Below are 22687 nucleotides of genomic sequence, written 5' to 3'. Positions count from 1 at the left end.
AACGGAAAAACATAATTAAAATAAATAGTGTCAATATGTGTTTTCCACATTAAAATTTCCTATAAATATCTAATACGGATAGGAAGAGAGAGACAGCAATTTAATATGTCGTTCGAACTTTATCCATGATGATATACGCGTGGGAAGTCTAATAAACAAGGGCCATCGAAACGATATGAGTTTGCGATTAATTAATCCATTTAATGGCATATAATTCGCCGAGAAGCGTTGAGTAAACGTTGCGGCTCGAACGAAAGATGTACCGGACGGAAAGCTGTAAAACGTCACCGAGATCCGAGCTCGAAAATTAGTCGGACGCGAGCCTCCTTCCGCGAGGGACTCGTCGTCGACGCGCGAACGAAAAGGAGATGCCAAGGAAAGACGCGACGCCAAACCGGAGGGAACATCAGCAGGGGCGTTACACGTCTGGGCGGCGCGCGTTTACATCTCGCCGCCGGAACTCCGCCCAGAGTTCCGACGGACGGCGAGGAGCGTCCGGATTCTGCGCCCTGATGACGTCGACGCGCCGGCGTCGGACGGCGCGCGTTCGCGAACGGCATTTCGCCGAGAGTCTCGGTCCCACTGTTCGCTCCACGGACGCGTCTTTTTTTGCCCCCCCCCCCCCCCATCTTTTTTTTTCCCCGCGACGTTCGGTGACGCGCGGTCAGCGGGATGTCGAAACGATGATACCCTGTCCATAAAATTTGTAAAATTTCGACAAATGTTTTCTCATAAGATATATTGAGTAATTATGAGTCGTTAAATTGACTTTTCTGGATTTGAACAGAGGATTTTTTTTCTCATTTCCCTATTTCATCTTTTCACGCGCTGATGCGGTGCAGGGATCTTAGAACGTCTTTGCTTTCATCTCATATACTGCATATTGATAATAATTTTCTAATTAGATACTTGTAAGTACTGGTTATATATTTTTTTAAATTTTATTTTTTTACGTATATATTGTATATAATATTTATATTTGTATTTGTTATTTTATATATGTATGTATACACGTATAGTGCATACATATATATTGAGCAGGAAAAGTAGAAATCTTTCAATAGAGAATATTTGGTTTTATTTATATATAGACTAAAGACAATCAAAAGTTTTTATCATTTTATCGAATTTTTTTCCACATCTCTAATTCGAAACACTCGATAACACTCGAATTATTTTCTATTCCCTTAAGATTCGAGTTGACGACGTTCGATTTTATACAGGGTGTAACTAAAAAAACATATATGACATATAATGACAGATTCTCTGATCAATTTGGAGATGATTTTTCCTCAGCAAAAATGTCGAAAAAGGTCATTATTTTTTGTATTTATACCTTGTATATCATTCAAGATTGTTGCTTTGGCATTTTCATAAACATTTATTAAATCATAAAAATATCTCCGATTGTTTTTAGTCCATGTATAAATGAAACTACAAATGTCCTCTGTTAGATGTTCTATTTTTCCTGCTCCTTAATGCGTTTAAAAATGACAGCTGATTAGTTTCAGCAACTTCTCATGGGACATCCTGTATATAATATATACACAGAAAAAAAGTAAATGTCAAATCAAAACTTATATACTGATTTGAACGCGGTTATTGTTTCATATATACGCAACAATTTATAATCTTGTTAAAAGAATTTACAAATCTTAAATTTCAACAATATTATAATCTTATTTCAATACTACAATTGTCATTTCAAGATTAAAATAATTATTTTAACTCTAAAAAAATTGTAATCTTCGATTTGAACATGTGTTTCAAGAAAATTATTCTTAAATAACAAGAATATATTTTTCTTGGTTCAACTATATAAAATGTCTTCATCCAAGCAAATTTTCTTTGTTTAACTCAATATAATCTCATTTCAAGATTTACATTTTGAAACTAAAGATATTGTCAAAATAAGAATATTCTTTTTTTCTGTGTATACATATATGATGTAGATTTTATAATTTTATTTTCTTCTCAATGTGCAATATGAAGACTAACAATAAAATGAAGTAATTACATTAATATTACATAATAATAACTATTTAACCGTGAGAAAATGTGTAATGAGAATAAAATTATAAGTCGACGGTTAATTTATGAGATAGCGCCTCTTACATTCGGTGTCACGTGAATGCCTTCATCTCTAAAAATAGACATATCCATGTCATCAACGCATCATATGTATGTATATATTATAGATATATTAATGCATCATATGATATTTTATTGATTAAAAAATATATAAAACTAATATTATTTTGGTAAATAAATGTTCCTAGTAAGTCGTCGGACTCTGATAAATGTGCGATATAGTAGTAAGTAGATATGTGGAAAAAAACACACAGTAAATTTCTCAAGGTTTGTGAAAAAAATTTAATAATTGTCGTTAGCATTTAAAGAGTCACACATTGTTTGATACAAACTTGTATTATTACTGTTGCTTATTAAATGACTTACAAATAAATTACCAATAAATCTTTTTTGAATTAATCGAAGCGAGTGTCATTAAATAACTATCCTTGATAGAAATAAAACTAAGGAAATTTATATATATTATACGTTATATACAATATATTATATGTTAAAAAAGTGTTAGATAAATAAAACCAGAGCGATCAACGATATCATACAGCTTTTGATTATTCACTTATTAATACGTTCATGCAACGTGATAATCTTGCACCATTGTTTTATGTGTCATACAACTATTATACACATGAATTTTCTCACCTTCGTCTTCATTGCACATCGAAAACTAGCTACGCAGTATAATTATATTTATCAGCTGATAAGCGTAATAATGCGTTAATTATCCGTATAGAAAAACATTATCATGGGAAGTATAGAGTCACTTTCGTAAAGTGACACGATCATATAAATATTATAAAAAACTTGTAAGAGAATATTCGTAATTCGAAAATTCAAAAAAATAAATAAATAAATAAAACGTTGAAATATATGGAAAGACTGTCTTGATAAATAATAAAAGAGTTGCTTTTTTACAATTCGAATTTATTCTAATAATTTTGACCCCTAAACGCTGGAGACTCTTTTATTTTATTTTATTATTTGCAAAAGGAACATGTAAATATATATTAGAGTAAATATATTTAAAAATAAAATTATTTCTTTTAAAGAGCGTTTGTAACGTTTTTAATATTACAACTATCAATTATTTAAATAATTAATTGTATTTAATTCATAACATGTCTGTAAATACACTCTGATTTTTATGTTAGAAAAACTATTTTTTTTTTCTATAATAATTAAATAAAAGACGAGCTCAATAATATAATTCGAATAAAAGAAAAATTACGAGTTCATTGCAAGTTGAAGTGTGTGTGCATGTATTAAATAGAAATAATTGCACAATTTTTCTATAATACTTTTGTATTTTTTTTTTCGTTTATAATTAATAAAAAAAATAGTTTTCGAATATTGATTAAACTTTTTTTCTTTTTCTTATAATAGAGTGGCAAATTAAAATAATACATTACTCATATGTGTAAAGTAGCTACATACATGAGTGTAACACACATACAATATCAAGCAAAATTACTTCTGAAAAAAATCTGCTTAAACAGTCTATAATTTACGAGAGAGTTCGAAATAGATTTTCATTTATAGTTTCATGTATTATGTAAAAAATGTTTGAGAAAGAACTATCACATCAGGATATAGTACATATAATTAGATAGAAATCTATCTTGAATTTTCTTGCTGATTATAGATCGTTTAAACCTGGCTTAATTAGACTTTTCTATTGGTAATCATGCAAGTTTATTAGTGAAAATGCCTTTTGTGTGAGTGTCTTTGTTAAATTGATATGAAATAATCTACCGATTTAAACTATATTGTAATAGAAATCTGAAGAGAGAAAGTTAATAATATAATGATTAAATAAAAACAAATATAGAATCTGTACTTTATTTCCAAATTACTAACTTGTAAGAGTCATTTATTATATTAATAGCGGATTCAGCAAATAAAAACTTTAATAAACGAATACATCAATTATTTTAAACGATCGAACACGTGTCGCTTTTCTTACGAATTAGTTTCAGATATTTTTTTAATTAGCTATAAGCGGATAAGTTTCAGAAGCATGAAATTCAAAGATAACAAAATCTATTCTTCATCTAATTCTTCAAGCAGGTTTTACTTTTTATATTTTAATTTAATTTTTAATTTTCAATTTGAAAACTAATTAAATTCTCAAAAGTTCTGATTCATCTGATTTATAATAGTATAGAGAAATATATGAATATATGATAGAAAAAAAAGATTATGCTGTATGTGTGTCTAATATTATTCCAAAAATAGTATAATTATAATTCAAAATCTTGTAGAATAAATTTTATACGAAACTTTTTCTTCGAGAATATCGGAAAAGTAGTATAGGTACAGTTTAATGTTTAAGAACGAAATTGTCTTTCACTATCATTATTACATCACAGATTCGCGCATCTGTAACCTAGCCTTATATCGCACACACGTGTCCAAAAAAAAAAAAAAAGACGGAGAAAAAATCTCCAAGTTTACGCACAGAACGAGCTCATGTGAAACGCGTATACACGCGCGTGGACGGGGGAGAGGGAGGGGGGGGGGAACGGAATCTCGCGACCACTATGAAAATCCTCGACCCGGTGGATAAGGTCAGGGTGGGATGCGCCAGGAGAAAGGAAAAGAAAAAGAAAGGGAACGAGAGAAAACCGGGAAGAGATATAAGGAGGACGCGCGCGGCAGTCACGCCGGAGGCGAGGGCAAGGTCGGCCAGGATCAAAGGGACTCGGACGTGAGGAGGGTGTCGGCGGCATCCCATTAGCTCCCAGAGAACGACAACCACCTCGTATCTCGGAGACCTCTCTGGGATCTGGTTAAGCGCATCCAGCGCACCAGCGCCAGCCCCTGTACTCGAGATCTCCCCCCCCCCTCCCCCATCCCCCCCGAAATCATCGTAAAGATACCATCGCGTATTTGTCGCTATTTCGTTACACGTTTTTCGCTCACGTGGGCGAGACTGATTTAACACCGCCGTGACTCGCGGAGTGGATATTTCAGGTCCAGAGTCTCTCTGAGAAAAAGAGATCTACAACTTTTGGGGAGTATAATTTTTACAATTCAGGAATTATGTGTGTATATTTTTCGCGTTGTTTCGTTCGCGAGAATTTATAACAATTTTCTCGTCGCAGAGAGACGTAAAGTAATAAACTAATAATTGAGAATATTATTTTATTTTTTTTTTTCTAATATACATATAAAGAACGCACAAAGTCTTTATTCAAACTAATTAGTAAAAAAAGAATTTTTAATTTATCTTTGTTATTTCTAATTAACGTAATTGTCGTGATGTCTTCTCTTCTCGCAATTAATAAGCTGTTGACTGTCAGTTATTGCTCATTTCATTCCAGCAGATTACATTGGTATGGATTTGCGTTGCGATGACATTAATGAGTAATAATGAACCAAGCGACAGAGTACAATTGCAATTTTCAATTCGAAGTCGCACTTAAAATGCTTTCGCGTGATATGACAGGAACCGTGATTACCACCTAATTATGGACGATGGAAATCTTTCGATACATTGAAGTTTAATCCCGGTTGATATTGTAATCACGCATATGACACATCGATTGATATTGGTATTGGCAGTCCACTGTATATGTCTCATGTATATGAATTTTAATTTAATTTATTTCTATATGTACATGTATATGTATATGTATATGTATATGAGAGATACGTATTTTATATTACATGTATAGGGTGAATCAAAGAAATCTGACGGTCTTTAAAATAAAATATATAAAGTAAGATATAACTGAAATATTTTTATTTCTTGTCAGATAACAATAGAATATAAAATGTCATTTGATTTCATTCATTTTTTTAAATTAAAAATATTTTTTTCACATTTATCAAATGTCCTCCGCATTTATTTTATATTGCCCTAGTCTATCACGCAAATTTACATCGTTTTTTGCATCATATTGACCTTGAATTCGTACAGGAAAAAATTGCAGTTAATATACCAGATAATATAATAGTACGATGCGATGGTAAATCTGTGTGATAGACTAGGGACATGTAGAATAAATATGGAGGATATTTGATGAATGTAAAAATTGTTTTTTAATTTAAAAAAATTCCGTATTGTTATCTGACAAGAAATAAATATTTATATTTTATTTTTTATTTTTCATTTTGAAAATCATCAAGATCCTTTCACTCATCCTATATTATACATATATACATTTATTTCATCGCTTGTTGTTATCTCGAATGTTATTTAATTTAAAAATGCGTTAAATATCACACTGTAAGAAATGGCCTAAGAATTCAGACATTTTATCTTTTCAGATCTGGGTATCTGAAAGAAATTTTAAACAATTTTAATCAGAGTCATCATTCTCCAGAAAATCCAGAAAAATATTTGAAAATTCAGACACTCTTCTGAAAATTCGGGCAGTATGTCTGTAAGAAAACTTTAGACACTTTGTCTACAGTTATTTTTTATAATGTAGTGAAACAGTCACGTTCATTTACATGTTCATTTACACGTACGAATCGCATTCGCTGTATCATGTAAAACTTTGAAGCGCATGATTCAAAAGAAACGCGCTGTATCCGTATGTGTTGATTTTTCTGCAACCGTCCAGAAGAAAAGACCTTAAAGGGTAAGAACGGTATGTTTCGCGCTAGCCGACTCGTGATATAATTTATTCAGGGACAAAGTGCATAGTAGAGTTGTCGATAAAGATGGAGAGGATGTGCTGCCCGCGGCCCTCGTCACGATTGATCGGTGGCAAAACTCGATCTTTGGAACATACTTTGGAAGGAGGATAGTCGCTGATGCGTCACCCTTTTTCTCCTCTTCCTCCCATCTCTTTTCTTCCAGTGGATTAAAAAAACCACGAGTGCAACGATTTTTGGAGTGATCGCCCGCTACCGACCTCCGAATGTGGGTGGCGGCTCGTTCCCCGTCGTTGTAGGTCATATATTTCACAGATAGGTCTTCACCAACACCGTAATATTTCTTGTTTTTCTTTCACGAAGGAGATAATATATATCAGAGTAGTATTCAGAGTAGGAGTTTGCTGAACGCGATTAACTTTAAATATACATCTCTTTTTTTCCTATTACCTGGATTTCTTCTTGTTTTCAAATATTCCAGTTCGATCAAATTGCTTATGATTTAATATCGCGATTGTCTTTTGTCTGAATTTTTAGATCTGGATGTTTGAAAATAATAATCTTAAACAATCTCAATTATCAGAGTCATTATTTTGAAAATTTAAACACTCTTCTAAAAATTCCGTTTAAAGTTCAATACAACGCAGTTTCGTTAATTTAATTAAAAAATAATTGAACGCATTATTTGAATTTTTTTCACGGACAGGGATTTTCTTACGTCAACGAAATTTTTGTTTCCGATTCATCTGGTTGCCAAAAGTCGCGACTTGCGACGGGGCATTTAAGCTCGTTATTTTTTTTTTTTTCGAGCAGAAAGAGGAAAACATTTTAAAAAGAAACGTGGAGAGATTACTCTCTGCAGGACAAGAAAAGGGAAAAATAAGAAAAAGGAGAGAAGGATGCGGCGAAGAAATGTAAGAAGTTGAAGATGAAGAAGAGGAAGAGAGGAAAAAAGTGGACGGCATCGACGGTGGTGGCAGAAGGGAAGGAGAAAGAGAGAGGGAAGAGAAACAAGGAGATATCTCTTAGGAGTAGCTTGCTACTACGAGGGAGGAGGAGGGAAGCGGCGCCGGAGCTTGTGTCGGGGATGTCTGGTTCGCAGTTCAGAGGCGCCGACCCGGTGTCCCACGGCGTTCGTTTGGTATTTCATTAACACCTCCGCTAATTATTTCCCTTTTTTTTTCTACCGGACGCGCGGCCAGGTCTCGCGTAGCAAAAGGAATCGGGAATGCATCCTTATACAAGCCCGCCGGTACCGCCGATCTTCTCTCTCTCTCTCTCTCTCTTTTTCGAGCATTCATCTCGGGTCACCAAGATAACGCGCGCGCGAATGTGTGTACGCGTATATGGTATATCCTCGCACGCATCCTCTACGCGTAAAAGCGGGTACACTCGACCAAGGCTTTAGCGGCGGGGAAAAAGGCGCCTGTCGAGCCGAAGTGGCGTGCAAATTTGCGGGCAGCATCGTCGGTGAAGGCAGAAATCGCTTCGCGATGTAGAGTTTGCACGCACGAACCGGCTACACTGTCTCTTCGGAGATAGATCGCAGTGAATGACCAGGGGACATTTTTTTTCCATATTTTTTTTCCATATAAAAATACAGCCTTCATGAGACTAAGTTTCCTTTCGACGATTTATAATTCATCATGAAATTCAAGACAGAAGTGTACTTATAATTTTATAAGTGTCGCATGTCATGTATAATGTGTGTGTGTATATATTATTTTTTAACACCCTAAAATTATAAATAAAATCCTATTCTATAATTTTTTTTATTGCGAATTTTATAGATCATCGTACAAGTATTTAAGAACACTTACGTCTATCGACAAATTGGACTGAATAAATTTTCACATATTGAATAATTTTTTTTTTCTTACTTTAGATCACACTTGTTAATCTAATGTCTACTTTAAGGAGTCATCCTTTTTGAAACTATTTATTTATAATTTTGATAGATTTTCTTTTAATAATAAGACTTTAATTTAAAAGATAGAAAATTTTGAAATACGAAATATAGGAATTTAATTTATATATTGTAAAAAATTGCCTAAGAATTCAGACACATTTTTATCTGAATTTTTAGATCTGGGTGTTTGAAAGTAAATTTAGATTTATAAATAGTATTTGATAATTTGTCTTAATTATTAGAGCAATTTTTAAAAGTTCAGAAAAAGGTCTGAAAATTCTGTTTGAAAAATCGGATGAGTCTGTAAGAAAACTTACTTTGTCTGCAGTTATTTTTTACATATAGGTAAATATATTGTCCGAATTTTCAAATGGAATTTTTAGAAGATTATCTGAATTTTTAGATATCAGAAAAATGACTTTTAATTAAACTCTGATTAAAACAGGACGTTGATGATTAAGACACTGGTTATTGAAATTACTTTTAGACACCAGATTTGAAAATTTAGATAAAAATGTGTCTGACTTCTTAGGCAATTTTTTACTGTGCCCTTTTATATATACATTATCGCTGTAAAAAATGCAATTATATACTTATCATACACTATCCGAATATTCAGACAAAATTTTCAGAAGAGTGTCTGATTTTTCTGAAATTACTTTCAAACAAATTCAGATCTAAACATTTAAACAAAAATGTGTCTAAAATTCTTAGGCAATTCTCAGTAATGTAAACCAAAATCTTCTAAAGAAAATGCTTATAAACGTGAGGAAATTGAGGTTTAAAATAAGAATAAAATTCATCTGGAGAAGAAATAAATTTTCCATTAAATATACGAGAGAAAGTACAATATATGTAATGCGATCAGGAAGAGATTACATACAATACATCGTGCGTAATATACGCAACAAAGTCTCGCTTTAACGGTACGTCGACTAATTCTAGAGACTACTATCGTCTACAGAATTCTAGAAGATTCGCCTTCGCGCAGAAACTGCTACACCGACATCGGTGTCCATCTGACGAGATGACGGCGTCCTCTTCCTCGCCGATACCGCGGCGTTCCCGAACGCGGCCGACACTAAATTTAGGATGTACGTTTAAATGAACGAAAGGCAGGCACACAGTCCTTAGATATCCCTCCCCTCCCCCCCCCCTTTCCCCCGCCGCCCACAGTTGAAATTTATGTAGGTGTTGGCCGTGGCTTTTATCAGTCCGGCCGGCATTCCTGCGGGTCCACCCGGCGCCCCAACGTCGCCTGGTCGTGAGCAGGTTCTAATTCGTGCGACTCTGACTCGGTCTTTATCTTCCCGTCTCGCTCCCGCCGCCCTGGATCTATCTAACGTAAACCCCCGTCAATCCGTGGCGTGGAAAGTTTTCACGAAACACCCCACGAATCGAAATCTCCCTTCCATTTTCAATCTGAATTTTTCCACGTTTATGGATTCCAAAGAATCTCGATAGGTTTATTTCAGCTGATGCTTCAATTTGCACTTTGTACTTGAGATAGACAATGAACGAATAAGTTATATGCCAATTAATAATAAAATTTTTTCTTCCTACGAGAATCCAATTCTCGAGCGAAATTATGAGAAAAGTATCGATAAAATATTCGAACGATTCTGTCGGAAATATTTTAATGTTGAAAAGGTCATGTCTCTCTCTCTCTATCTCTCTCTCTCTCTCTCTCTCTCTCTCTCTCTCTGTTTTTGACATTTCGAATATCAAACAAAAATTAGAGCCAGGCCGATCTCGACATGAACGCTCAATTGATCATATGATTTGTTATCTGAGCACAGGTTACCAGTTTCATTGCGTCATCGCCATACGCGTTGTTTAATACCTTGCTCGATTTTTTTCCACTTATCGGATCCAGTTTTATACAAACGATCAATGTAATTTCTCTCAGGGAAGCTGATGCTAATTTTCCAATTAATATATCGATGATATGATATTCAACCTTCAAAGCCTTCTCTTATCGAGTGTCTTATTAAATAGTTTAATCAAAATATTTGTTTTTTCTCTTATCAGTGGAATTATTGCGAGGAGAAACAAAATACAAGGAAAGAATCGAATAGTCTCGTTTGTAAAAAATGTACGTACTCTAATGAGTTAATTAACAAGTAAAACAACTTGTTCCAACTCGTTTCCGCCAAGTAAAATCCAATTAATCAAATTATTTTATATTCAGATTATGATAAAAAAAACTTTACGACACGGTTTTAAGTTTCAGCTATCTCTAACTCGTAAACTCGCGTTAGTTGCGCGAGTCCTTACGATTCATGATAATAAATCGTTTCTTATTATTAGCAATCTTGGTCTAACGCGATAATTATTATTCTGATCGTTATATTTCTCCAAAGTTGTATTTCTGCAAAAATTAAAAAAAAAAAATAATATAAAGATCTTTTACATATAATATAAAGGAGACGGAAAAGCTGTGAAAAATTCTCCGAAAAATCTCTCTTCCAACATCTCCGATGATTTATGACTGTTTTACTAGACAAATTCCGTCAATTTTTCACAGCGCCTTGAAAGCTTAAACAAACAGAGATGGATGAGCCTGTCTTGCTCGCGGGACATACATTCTTCGCGTGACAAGTGCACGACCAAGACATGACCTTAGGATGCGGACATTTTTGCGATCTCTCTTTCTTTATTTCTCTCTCTCTCTCTCTTTTTTTTCCTCGGCAAGGAAAATCTCTCGTCCGAACGAGATCGGCGACGACGATAAAACCAAATGTACCCGTCGAACAGCGATTACGCTTCTTTATAAGCGGCCCGTGCGATAAGACCGGCAGCGGTCCCTCTCGTTAGAGGGACCTAATGACAGAGAGCACAGGTCCCCGGGCGCGCGCGCGCGCCACCCGATCCTCCAGAGTGTTGTAAAACCGGAGACTCTCCCCCGAGGGTCTGGCGCCGGGCGCCGGCGACCACCAGACCCGGACACGGCATGGCACGGTCCGGTTCAGGCCTTCTGGACTTTCTCGTGTGACTAGAACAATGACCAAATGGCCCGAGTGGATGCTGATGACCGTAGCGAGCGCGTACGTGTATGTACATACTTCGTGAGTGACAATCTTCGCTTCCTGTAAACGTACACGTGACGCCGATTCATCTCGCATCAATGGAATCCCGTCTATTTCTCTCTCCCGCTTCCGATCTGAAATTTTGATCTAAAAAAATCACTGCAGACAAAGGGTCTGAAATTTACTTACATGTTGTCAGATTTTTTAAGACTGCCTGAATTTTTAAACAACCTTCTTAACTACACAAATTGTTTGAAGTTACTTTCGGACATTCAGATCTGAAAATTCAAACAGAAATGTGTCTCAATTCTTGGGAAATTTCTTACAGTGTAACTTCATTTTTAATCTATTTTCATAATTAAAGCACAGTCGAATCTTTTGAATCTATGTAAGCTGTAGTTTTGCTTGTCTTTTAAAACTCCTTTAAGTGAGAAACTTCTTACTTGTTATCTATTTGAAATATGAAATAGAGGAATATTTAATAGAAGAACAATTAATTTTTTATATTTTTCTTCCTCTATAAAGTATACCTATCGAATCCATAAATGTCAAAAAATTGATTATGAAAATAAAAGTTAAATATTGACTCGGAATGACATACGTCCTTGTGTTATGACGTAACGTACAATGAGGTAGTTTTATCTCTCAGAATCAATATTTTTTTTCTTCATCAACTTTTCTTCGATTCAGACATCTTTAATGATAACTTTTCAATTAGAGAGTAGCATTATTTATATTTATATTTAAAATATGTCTCTCTCACGTGGGCTGGAACATCAAAAGCCTGGTTGTGAGTTTAGTTCAAAATTACACTGGTTTCGGCATCATCATTTTCCAGCAAGTGTCACGTACGACGATACACATTAAGATTTTATCGCCATTATCGATTAATCAATCTTGACCGCGCAATAGATAAGCACGTCTTATCGAGCGTCTTGTTTAGTCGCGCTCGCTTCTTTCCTTCAAAGGCGGCGAGCCTTTGATCCATAACGGAACGCACTGATTTTTCGTTGTATTCCGCCACAATCTCTCCGATCGCAGATAACTCTGTGTACCGAACGATTGCGTCCCTCTACCGTCAACTACTCTTCGCTTATATCGATATACTACAAATACAATATTTGCCATTGTCAATTTTTCGATTCACCGCTTTTTCATCGATAATAAACGAGAATCTTTTCCGATTTTTTGTCTCCTTAAAAACTACCGATACTCTCCAATGTATATATTTCTATTTTAGTAATCCTATCTCTTTAACAATAATTATTATTTGACATTTTTATATTTAAGAAAGATTAAAAATTGACAGAAAAATAAATGAGCGGATAGATTTATAATTTAGAATTATAATAATTTTTTTTAGGAACACAGAAATTGCTGAAAAATAATATTTGATGAAACTTAACGCGCTTGATAACAAAAAAAAAAAAAAAAAATATAATGTTACATTATAAGTGAAATAAAAGAATAATATAATTGAGGAAGCACAAATAAATAAAATAAGATAAATAAAATAATAATAAATAAATAAATATATGTTTTACATGTATATACATATACAGCCATGTTCAAAATATTAGGCATTCTATATTTTTTAAACATATTTCTAAAAAATACAACGAATTCATTTTTTATTTCGATGATTTTTTGAAACTAGTTAAGACTAGTTAAGAATGTGTACATTTTCTCGAAATTTATTGTGTAATTGTGTTTATAAAATATATTATTATTTTTAAATTATTGATTATTGATAGTTTGTTTTAAATTTAGCAATGTATGTTTATTGTTTCTTGCTTTAAAAAAAATTATGTATCTTTTATTCGGTCTTGTGTTATGTTTATTGTTCTAGTTTCGTTTGTTCTTAACATTCTAAAATGTTAAAATGATCTAAACTTAGTGAAGATAAACAAAAGTCTAAAACTGTTGCATTTGCAAGGATTATCTCAAATTAAAAATGTCAAATGTCAGATGAAATGTCAATTCAATTCATCGGTTAAGTAACTACATAAGTAGCTAATTATCAATAGTGTGTTTATTTTTTAACATACATGTTAATTGTAAGAAATAAGAAAAATTTAAGGATACCTCATAATTTGGGGACAATTGTATTTATTATAAATATATATCTTATAGATTACATAAATCTTTGCAATAATTATATAATCGCCAACGAGACGATTCTTCGTTCATTAAATGTGAAACAGTGACCGTGTAAAAGAATGGCAATATCAGGTGCACGGACGATCTCGTCAGGTATAATTATAATCTTTTATCGGCTACTTCTGTACGCGAAACGAAGATATAACGATCTTGATGTCAAAGAGAGAGAAAGAATTAACGTCGGGACACTGATATATGTCTACGCGCTTCGATAGGAAAGGCCCCGCATCTAATTCAATTGCAGGCCGCCGTTCCGCAAACACTCATGATAATTCAATCAAGCCTACCCTATGACGTTATATCCACTTTCCGCCGCCCCTGCTGGCCTAAACCCCCGGTGCGTATGATGGCATCGCGCGCGGTGCGAGGGTAGAATCGGCTCGTAATCTTCGTACGAGAACATCTGCACTCTAATCGGCTGATGATTTCCATCCAAGCCCGGTCGTTCCCCGCTTCTTACGCGCACACGCGTCTCTCTCTCTTTCTCTCTCTCTCTCTCTCCTCTCACGCGGATGAAATAAATCGTTTGTTGGTACGAACGTCGAAGCGAACAATCGGGATTAGCGAAAACTTGGCGCGGATTCTTATTTTACAGTTATATGATAACAACACGTGCTAGCTCACCGATGTTTGACAGATATCAAGTCTTCGAGAGATCAATGTGTCAGTATTATGTGGTTTTTAAATCTCTCTCGAAAAATTAGATTAAATTTTATTAAAAAGTAATTTGTACACTATAGTCTCTCTTTCGACTTTTACGAGGTTTATTATATTTTAGTATATTATACATATTATGATATAGTAGAAATTATACATTATATATAATTTTTTTATTCATGGTATAATTATAACTTCGATTAATTATAACCTCGACTTACACGACTTCTCTCTCAAGAAATATTAAAAATATATTTTTTGAAAACAATACGATCTTTCAGATTTTAAAAATCTACTTTTTGAAAATGTCTATTTGCTAAATGTTCCTTAATTGTCTTTATATCATAAATAAAAATATCTTTTCAATTTACACATTTTTCAAAACATTATCAAGTATATCAATTTTCGATAACACAAATCATTGATGGATTATTAACATCATACTTTGCCAAAGTTGCATTTAGGTTGCACTGAGAAGCTTTATTATATCACAATAGCTTACGTCAAAGAAAAGCTGCCAAGTAAACAAACATGTCGCTAATTATAACGCGTGCACTTGCTCTAATTATCGCGCTTGCATAGGTGGACGCGCGCACAGGTTCACGCTCGAGGAGAATATCAGGAGAAAAAAAAAGCGAGCATTTAAATGTTTAATGTCGACGTCTCGTCGAGACAGAGTTATATGCGTCGGAATCACGAGGAATCCCGGCGTTAATGTCGCGGTTGTTTTCGACGCACGGAATGCTGATACCTCGCGTATAACTCTACGTTTCAGGCTCTAATCATGCAAATGCATGAGCCATTAATTAAAAACCGACGCAAATCGCATTTGGCTGGGATAGATCGAGCGAATCGAGAAGAGAGAGAGAGAGAGAGAGATCGACGATCTTTGCATCATATTATCATCCTGTAAAATAATGCGGATTTTTGTCGCTCCAAAGTACGACGTTTCTTCTTTTCTTCCCCCTCTCCTTGAAATTGCATACATACATATACCGATACGGCGATCGTAAACACCGAACAAAAATTGCAACGTGATTCTCGACGAAAGCGCACGCTAATTGGGAAAGTTGAAAAAGTATAGTCGACGCGATCATACATTACGCATTTTTATATCGTGAAAAGCCTGCAATTATGCAATCATGCGGATTGTTAATATTTTTCTACACGCTTTGACGAATTGTTGGAAAAATTTAAAGAAGGATATGGTATTTCTTAATACTTTCCTAATAAGATTTCAATCCTGATGTAACCTATACAGTTATATAAAAATAAATGTTTAATATTAAATATAAAGAATAATATAAAAAATATTAATTTAAATAAAATTAATCAATTATGTATTATAGATATGTAAAGATATAAAATAATAATAAGTAAATATATAAGTATTTTTTATATTATTCTTTATTCTTATTTATATATTAAATATTTATTTTTATATAAGTTACATCAGGATTGAAATCTTATTAGAGAAAAGTTAAGAAATACCATATCCTTCTTTAAATTTTGCGAATGCGATTTGCATCGATATTTTTAATGGCTTATGCATATATATCTTTTTTAATTAAATATCAATATTAATTAAAATTTTCTTCCTCCCCTCAAAGAAAATTATATTAGGAACGTTTGATGATGTAGGTATAGATAATTACTCATATAAATTTAGCAAAAAATAATTTTCATTCTTTAAAAAAGATTTATTTTCTTTCATGAAATGATCATGTTGTGATCATTGGAAGCAATTGCTATTAAAACGAAAATATATGTATGTACAGATTAAATTGGCCGAATTTATTCTCGATCAACGCATTGGATTACAAAGAGCATTCTGTCATCAACGATAGAAATAACTTAATTCGCAGAATTGCGTGTATAAGTGATCGCCTTTCAAAATACTTTGGATGGTTGTTAGAATTTTGGATATTCCCGTTCGATCGTTAATCGCAATTAAACTCATCCAGTCCATCCACATAAGATATCAACTATATCTTTAGACGATTAAAAAATTTGAAATGATGCAAAATTATCGTTACATTAATATCCAATGAAACGAGTTCTAGATTAAAATATGGCTAAAAATTTTATTATTTAATTGCGACTTTATCAAACATTTAAGATACTTGGATAATTTATAATTTATGTCGAAAGGATATTTTTTTCATTAACAAGATGTAGAATCTTTTTATATCTGTAGCACTTTTCCTCTCTTCTCCCCTTCTTCCGTCAAAAAAATCAAACTAGCATCAAGATTAAATCGCGGACTCACATTATCGCGATCTCACAATTCCATTAATTTAATTATTCTTTGTTCTCATGCACGGCGATCGCCACAACTTAATTCACTTTTTATTCATTCATCTCATCGAACATTATCAAATTAATCGCTAGTGTAAATTAAATTCCGCGATCTCATCGTGATGCACGCGTGTTGGACGGTGCGAACGCACACGCATTCGCCATTCTTACTGGCGAATAATATAGCGTCGCAATAATTATGAGCGATAAATACGGTAGATATTAATGTCGCCCCATGATAATTGCGACCCCGTTGGCTCGCGCGCGGGCGCGCGCGAAAAACACGTGTTAAACGCAATACTGTAACATTTAATTACAGAAAATCATCGGCGAATCGTTTCGCATCGTTGAATATTCCATGTATCCGATTATGAAAATGCGATAACTCGAGTTAATAATAAACGAGCTCGCGAGCGCCGACCGTGGAGAAAGGCTCGCCGACTCTTGCATCGAGCGCATCGTCGACTGCAGTGTAGCCAGAACAGACGTCCAAAGATTGTAACATGATACAATACACACACACACGCGCACACACACACACATATATATATATATATATATATATATATATATATATATATATATATATGACACAAGAGAAAATCGTCAATCGACAATATAATGTATTGATAAAATAAGAATTGTGATGTCATTTTTATATGAATTTATAGGAAATATATGTCATTGCATTTTTTCGGGTGATTTTTAAAATAAGTAAGTTAGAATTAGACGTGATCAATATTCCGAAATTAAAAAATTTGTGATATTAAAAGTAAATGATAAAAAGTAAAATTAATTAAAAATATATAAATAATTAAAATTAATAAATTAGAAAGAGTGATCGATTTGGCTTTCGAGAGGTTGGCAGCTGGATGTAAATGTTCGTTATTACGTGTAAAATGCAGCTTTCACTAAATACAAGAGCTTAGCAAACGGTAATCGTAGATTATTTGAACTGAAAAATTCCTCACATAATTTTATGTTACTCTTGAGTCAAGAAATGTAAAACTAAAGTACTGTAGCTCCGCATCTCTATTATAGAAATGGCAATATTTGAAATAATGATAAAAAGTCTCGTACTTTTGCTATTACACAAAATGCCATGGCAATTTACATCTTTTACATTACATTAATGTTATCATTCGCCGCGTACGCAATATTAACGTGATATTAATAACGCTTACGGTACGTTGATTAAGGTTTCATCGAATCGACCATACGATTCATATTGATTAATACTAGAAATTATCTAGGTTTCCTGTGTTTCGATATTTTTCTATAATCATTTTCTTCAATAGAACGAAAGTATTGTAATTTAGGTGTTGATTTATAAGCGGGTTACAAGTTTCGGTTTTGTTTTGTTCTGCTTTCAGTTTGATTTTACAGTCAATACTAGATACGTGTTTTTCCGCAATAAATATTATTTTAAAGTTTATAAATTTACTTAATTAATTATCTAAATTATTCGAAAAATATCCGCGATTCAAGATCAAATTCGTAATCGTTGCAATGATTTTAAATACACACGATAAAAAGATTTTAATATTTACTTCCGACGATTACATATCAGGCATACAATATCTCTCAAATCATTATACAAAGTGAATAACAAATTCTGTAATTTATGTACGAACGCACTTGATTTATAATCTTTCTTCAGATATAAAATTTTCATTACACGTGGATTTTACGAAAAGTTTTTGCTCCGACGATTCTTTTATTCCGCTCTGCGATTTCAAATCTAAGATCTGCAATTATTATATATATATATATATATATAAACATTAATTTAAAGATGTTAAGAAAGTAATCTGAAAAAATACATAAAAACACTGAAGTACGCTGAATTTATTATTGTGAAGTAAATTGTAAAATCAAAATTAATTTCTATTTTTCTCGGTTCATGTAAACACAATTTAAAGTTGATCGAGATTGATTCGTTCTCACCGTGATTATTAATTCCATGATTATTTCAGTGTATAAACCAGAATAGAATATTATAGAGTTTACGCAGGAAAATAATTTGAAGTGAACCCATCGGTTTTCATTCACAGCGATGTGTTCGTCGATATAGACGCATCATATATTACACGTATGTATCTGTCCTTTGATTTAATGACTCCGCGGCAAAGAGTAGCGAATACGAGAAGATAATTATTTAAACAATCTAATTACGCGACGCGCGATGAAGTGCCAATGGAATTAATTATCGGGCGGACAGATTTTTAAGCACTGATTTAATCAACGACGATGTAATGAAATGCAGATCACCACGTTAATTGATGGAAAACCATAGTTCGTCCTTAAATAAAAAAATCGGCTTTAATGGAACAAAATTAGCCGTAATATGTAGAATCAATCAAAATTACGGCGAAAGAATAAAAATGTGTGATAGTGTGAAAGAAAAATCTCTTTTTATCTCTACTCTTATTTAATAGACACAGTCTTTGTTTCAAGAAGCGTGATGACTCAATACAATCTTTTGTTAGTTGATTCTGTTCACGTAAATTTATTTTCCGAGCGAAGAGAAAATAAAGATGAAATTTTTATTGCGCGCATATATTATGTATGAAGATTTCGCGAATAAAAAGCTCTGTGAAAAATTAAATATATTTCGCAGTCGGATTCTAATTTTTATTCTCAAGAGAGTCTGATTGGAAACTACGTTTTCGAACGCGAGTCTTGACAACAGATTTAATATATTACGTTCTTCTTTTTATTAAAGTTACGTTATAAATAAAAAAAAAAAAAAAAAAATCAGTCTGTTACTATATTTATATAGAAACATTCGCACATGCGTATATAAATAAGATTATGGAAAGTTAAAACATCTGCCGCGGAAAAGTGATTCCCTCCTCAATTGTTTAATCACATTGCGAGGTTTCCTTCACCGATCGCGTGTCCTAAAAAGAGAGAAAGGGACAGATATCCGTAAAAAAAAAAAAAACACCGAGTTACTTACTTTGCGTAGGATCGGCAGGTTCGTCCTGTATGTTGACCGGTGAGATTTTCAGCGATCTCGGAGGGCCCTGAAAGCCGATGGGCCCGGGCCCCCCGGCTGCGCCCACCCGCTGCATTACTCCGGCACCCCCTATTTCCGCAGCTCTGCCACTCCTGCGCACGTCGCGCGACGGTTTTCGAGCAATCTTGAGGCCTTTCGTACCGGCCGTACCCTTTAAATTCGCGAAACTTCGACGGCGTTCACCTCCCCCCCCCTCCCCGCACCCTTCTACCCGCCTCGCACCGCTTTTTGAAGAACAGTACAGAAGAATTCACCAAGGATCACTAAATCGCTTCAAATGTGTGAGATAAATATGAATATATGTGTAAGCAGAGTTTATTTTTGTTGACTTGTCACCAACTGAATAGTTGTAGGGCTATATTGATATATATCTCGCGGGATTCACATCATCTCGTTGAAAATGAAGAGTATACGCGCGACAGGAGGAGAGTTCGAAGAAATCTCGGGCACGAGAAATAAAACGCTGCAATAGCCTAAACGGGTGCGGTTAATGCTCCGGTAACATCGATGTTTGCGGCGGATCCAAAAATCTAGCACTTTTGTCGAAAATCGTTCATTCTCGATTCACCCTCCAGCACTTTCGTGATGATCTTCCTTTCCTGGTTATTGGTCAGAAGTGATTTTTCCACGTTCTGTTTTTTTTTTTTCTTTTTTTTTTTTTTTTCGAATTATCCACGCGGTTTCCCTCTCTTTGTCTCTCTCTCTCTTTCTCTCTCTCTCTCTCTCTCTCTCTCTCTTTCTTTTTCTTTCTTTCTCTCTTTCGCGATACCACACCCGTTCAGCTTATCTCACAAATTTAGTGAACGATTGCCAGACAAGAACGTTGATCAATACGATACACGATCAACGTGCGACGCAGAACTTTGACAATATTCCTGATGATGTTTGGCGGTTGATTCCTTTCGTTTTCACGGGAACAAAGTTGGCTAGGTCCGAAATCATCAACCGGTCCATTAGCGCGAGTCCGAAATCGCGACACTGAACGCACGATTGCGTTCCTAATCCACTCACTGGAGGCGCGAGCAAAAAGAATTCACTGTCGAGATCGTTCACCACGAGACGTTTCGCGTGACAACAGACAACAGCAAGGGCCCAAGCAAAAGAAACAACTATTCCGGTATAAAACGGTGAAGAAAGGGTAGAAAGATCGCGGAAGAGAGGAAAGCAGGCCCGAGGAAGGAAGAGAGGTTGGTTACTGGAAAGAGAGAAAGAAAGGGGAGCCAACCGGGAGAGAGGGAAAAAGTGAGAGAAAGAGAAAGAGAGAGAGAGGGAGAGAGAGAGAGAGAGAGAGAGAGAGAGAAAGAAAGAGAGAGAAAGATATAGAAAGATGGACAGGGAGAGAGAAAGAGAGAGGAGGAGGAGAGACTGACGAAGAGGTTGCACAAAACTACCCCGACGAGACTGACGACGCAGGGCCCCGGGAGCCACTGACTGCCAGTTAGGTGTCTCGCTATAGTCTGCTGGAGATGCCAGACCCAACCTAACCGGAGAGACTGTCTGACTCTCCCCTCCAAAACACCACCAGGTTCCAGGTTCTCGCTCACTCTCGTGGTAGCCGCCGTCTACGCCGTTGCCGCCACTTCCTCCCTACCCTTCTCCACCACGACGATCATCCCCTCTCTCGCTCACTTCGACTCCCAATTCTAATCTTCCCCACCATCTTCGGGCGTCCACGGGTTCGCGCGCGCGTCCTATCGAACGCGAGAGAGCGACGCGCGAGTACGATCGGATTCGTCGTCGTGATCGGAGTCGACGCCGTCCAGCATCCACGCCTCCGCAACCCCCGGTGAACCGGCAACAAAATGGCCGACCGCGCGCGCACCTAATCGATTCGCGTGTGCCTACTCTCCTTCTCTGTCCATCGTCTCTCTAACTCTTTTCCTCCACAACTCTACGTATCCTTCACCACTTCCACTTCTACCACCTACCGGTGCTCTGCTCTCCTCCCTCAATGCGTTCTCTTTCTCTTCCTCTCTTTCTCTGTGCTTTTCTTCTTTCTGCTATCACTCTTCTCCTTCCTTTGTCTCGTATCTCTCTCTCTCTCTCTCTTTTGCTACCGATACGTCGTCTTCACCAGCATATTCCATTGTCTCTTTCTCTCTCTCTCTCTCTCTATTTTACTCTCCAGCGCTTTATCGGTCCTCAGGTTTCTATGGTCCTCGCCTCTCTTTCTTTCTTTGTCTCTCTCTCTCTTTCTCTCTTTGTTAATCCACCTCGCTGCCGTGATGCTACCCGTGATGTCGGCTGAGTGGTAACCAAACGGCCGGTATCTATGTCGTTCCTGCAGCAAGCTACGTCCTGTGTCCGTTCGACTTTAGCTTCTCTAATATTTCTTCTCTCGCATTTCCCTCTCGTTTGCTTTTCGCGACTACTTCTCGCGGTTGCCGTCGCGCCGATATAACTGATGATGACACGATCCACAAATCTCGCGAATTTCTAATATTCAGTAAGCAAGCCGGGGAACAGCGTATCCTGATGCTTTTCAATGCTTTTCAATGCGGCATTTTATGCTATGTAAGATTATATTTTATTGTACATATATTCCAATGATTTTACGCTCTTCCACGAACGTCGCGATAAATTAGGGAGAGAGGTATTTATGCAAAACCTTCGGACAAGTTCGTTAAATAATTTCAGAGACAGAACGCAATGTCACGAAATAATACAGAGCGAATAAGGTACAAGGTTAAGTAATTAGCCGCGAAACGTTTTATACATTAACACGGACAAGTCGTCAAAGATTCAACATCAATTTTTGAACGGTTAGAGAGATACGTTGCGGGTAATTTAATTGTAATAGCAGCCCGGTATTCGCGCGACGTGCAATTTTGCAAATTTGACAGACATCCGAGTTGAAATTTTTCGTTTATTTTTAGCCCCAATTTTCTCACGTTTATGGATTGTACGGATTTCGAGTTT

General features: G+C 35.2%; 1 protein-coding gene across 2 annotated transcripts in view; it reads right to left on the bottom strand.

Moving 5' to 3' along the window:
* Positions 1-21284, bottom strand: part of Tup (LIM1_Isl and LIM2_Isl domain-containing protein tup) — a 38911-nt gene extending 17627 nt beyond the window's left edge. The window contains exon 1 of one of the 2 annotated variants that reach the window (XM_072895854.1): positions 19709-21284. In XM_072895854.1, coding sequence (XP_072751955.1) covers positions 19709-19823 — 115 coding nt within the window. In that variant the 5' untranslated portion in view covers positions 19824-21284. The remainder of the gene's footprint in view (positions 1-19708) is intronic. The other variant, XM_072895855.1, reaches the window with a different exon arrangement.
* Between the last annotated feature and the right edge of the window lie 1403 nt (positions 21285-22687).

The sequence above is a fragment of the Anoplolepis gracilipes genome, chromosome 7, assembly GCF_047496725.1.
Source record: "Anoplolepis gracilipes chromosome 7, ASM4749672v1, whole genome shotgun sequence".
Classification (NCBI taxonomy): Eukaryota; Metazoa; Arthropoda; class Insecta; order Hymenoptera; family Formicidae; genus Anoplolepis; species Anoplolepis gracilipes.
This window is presented reverse-complemented; position numbering and strand designations above follow the sequence as displayed.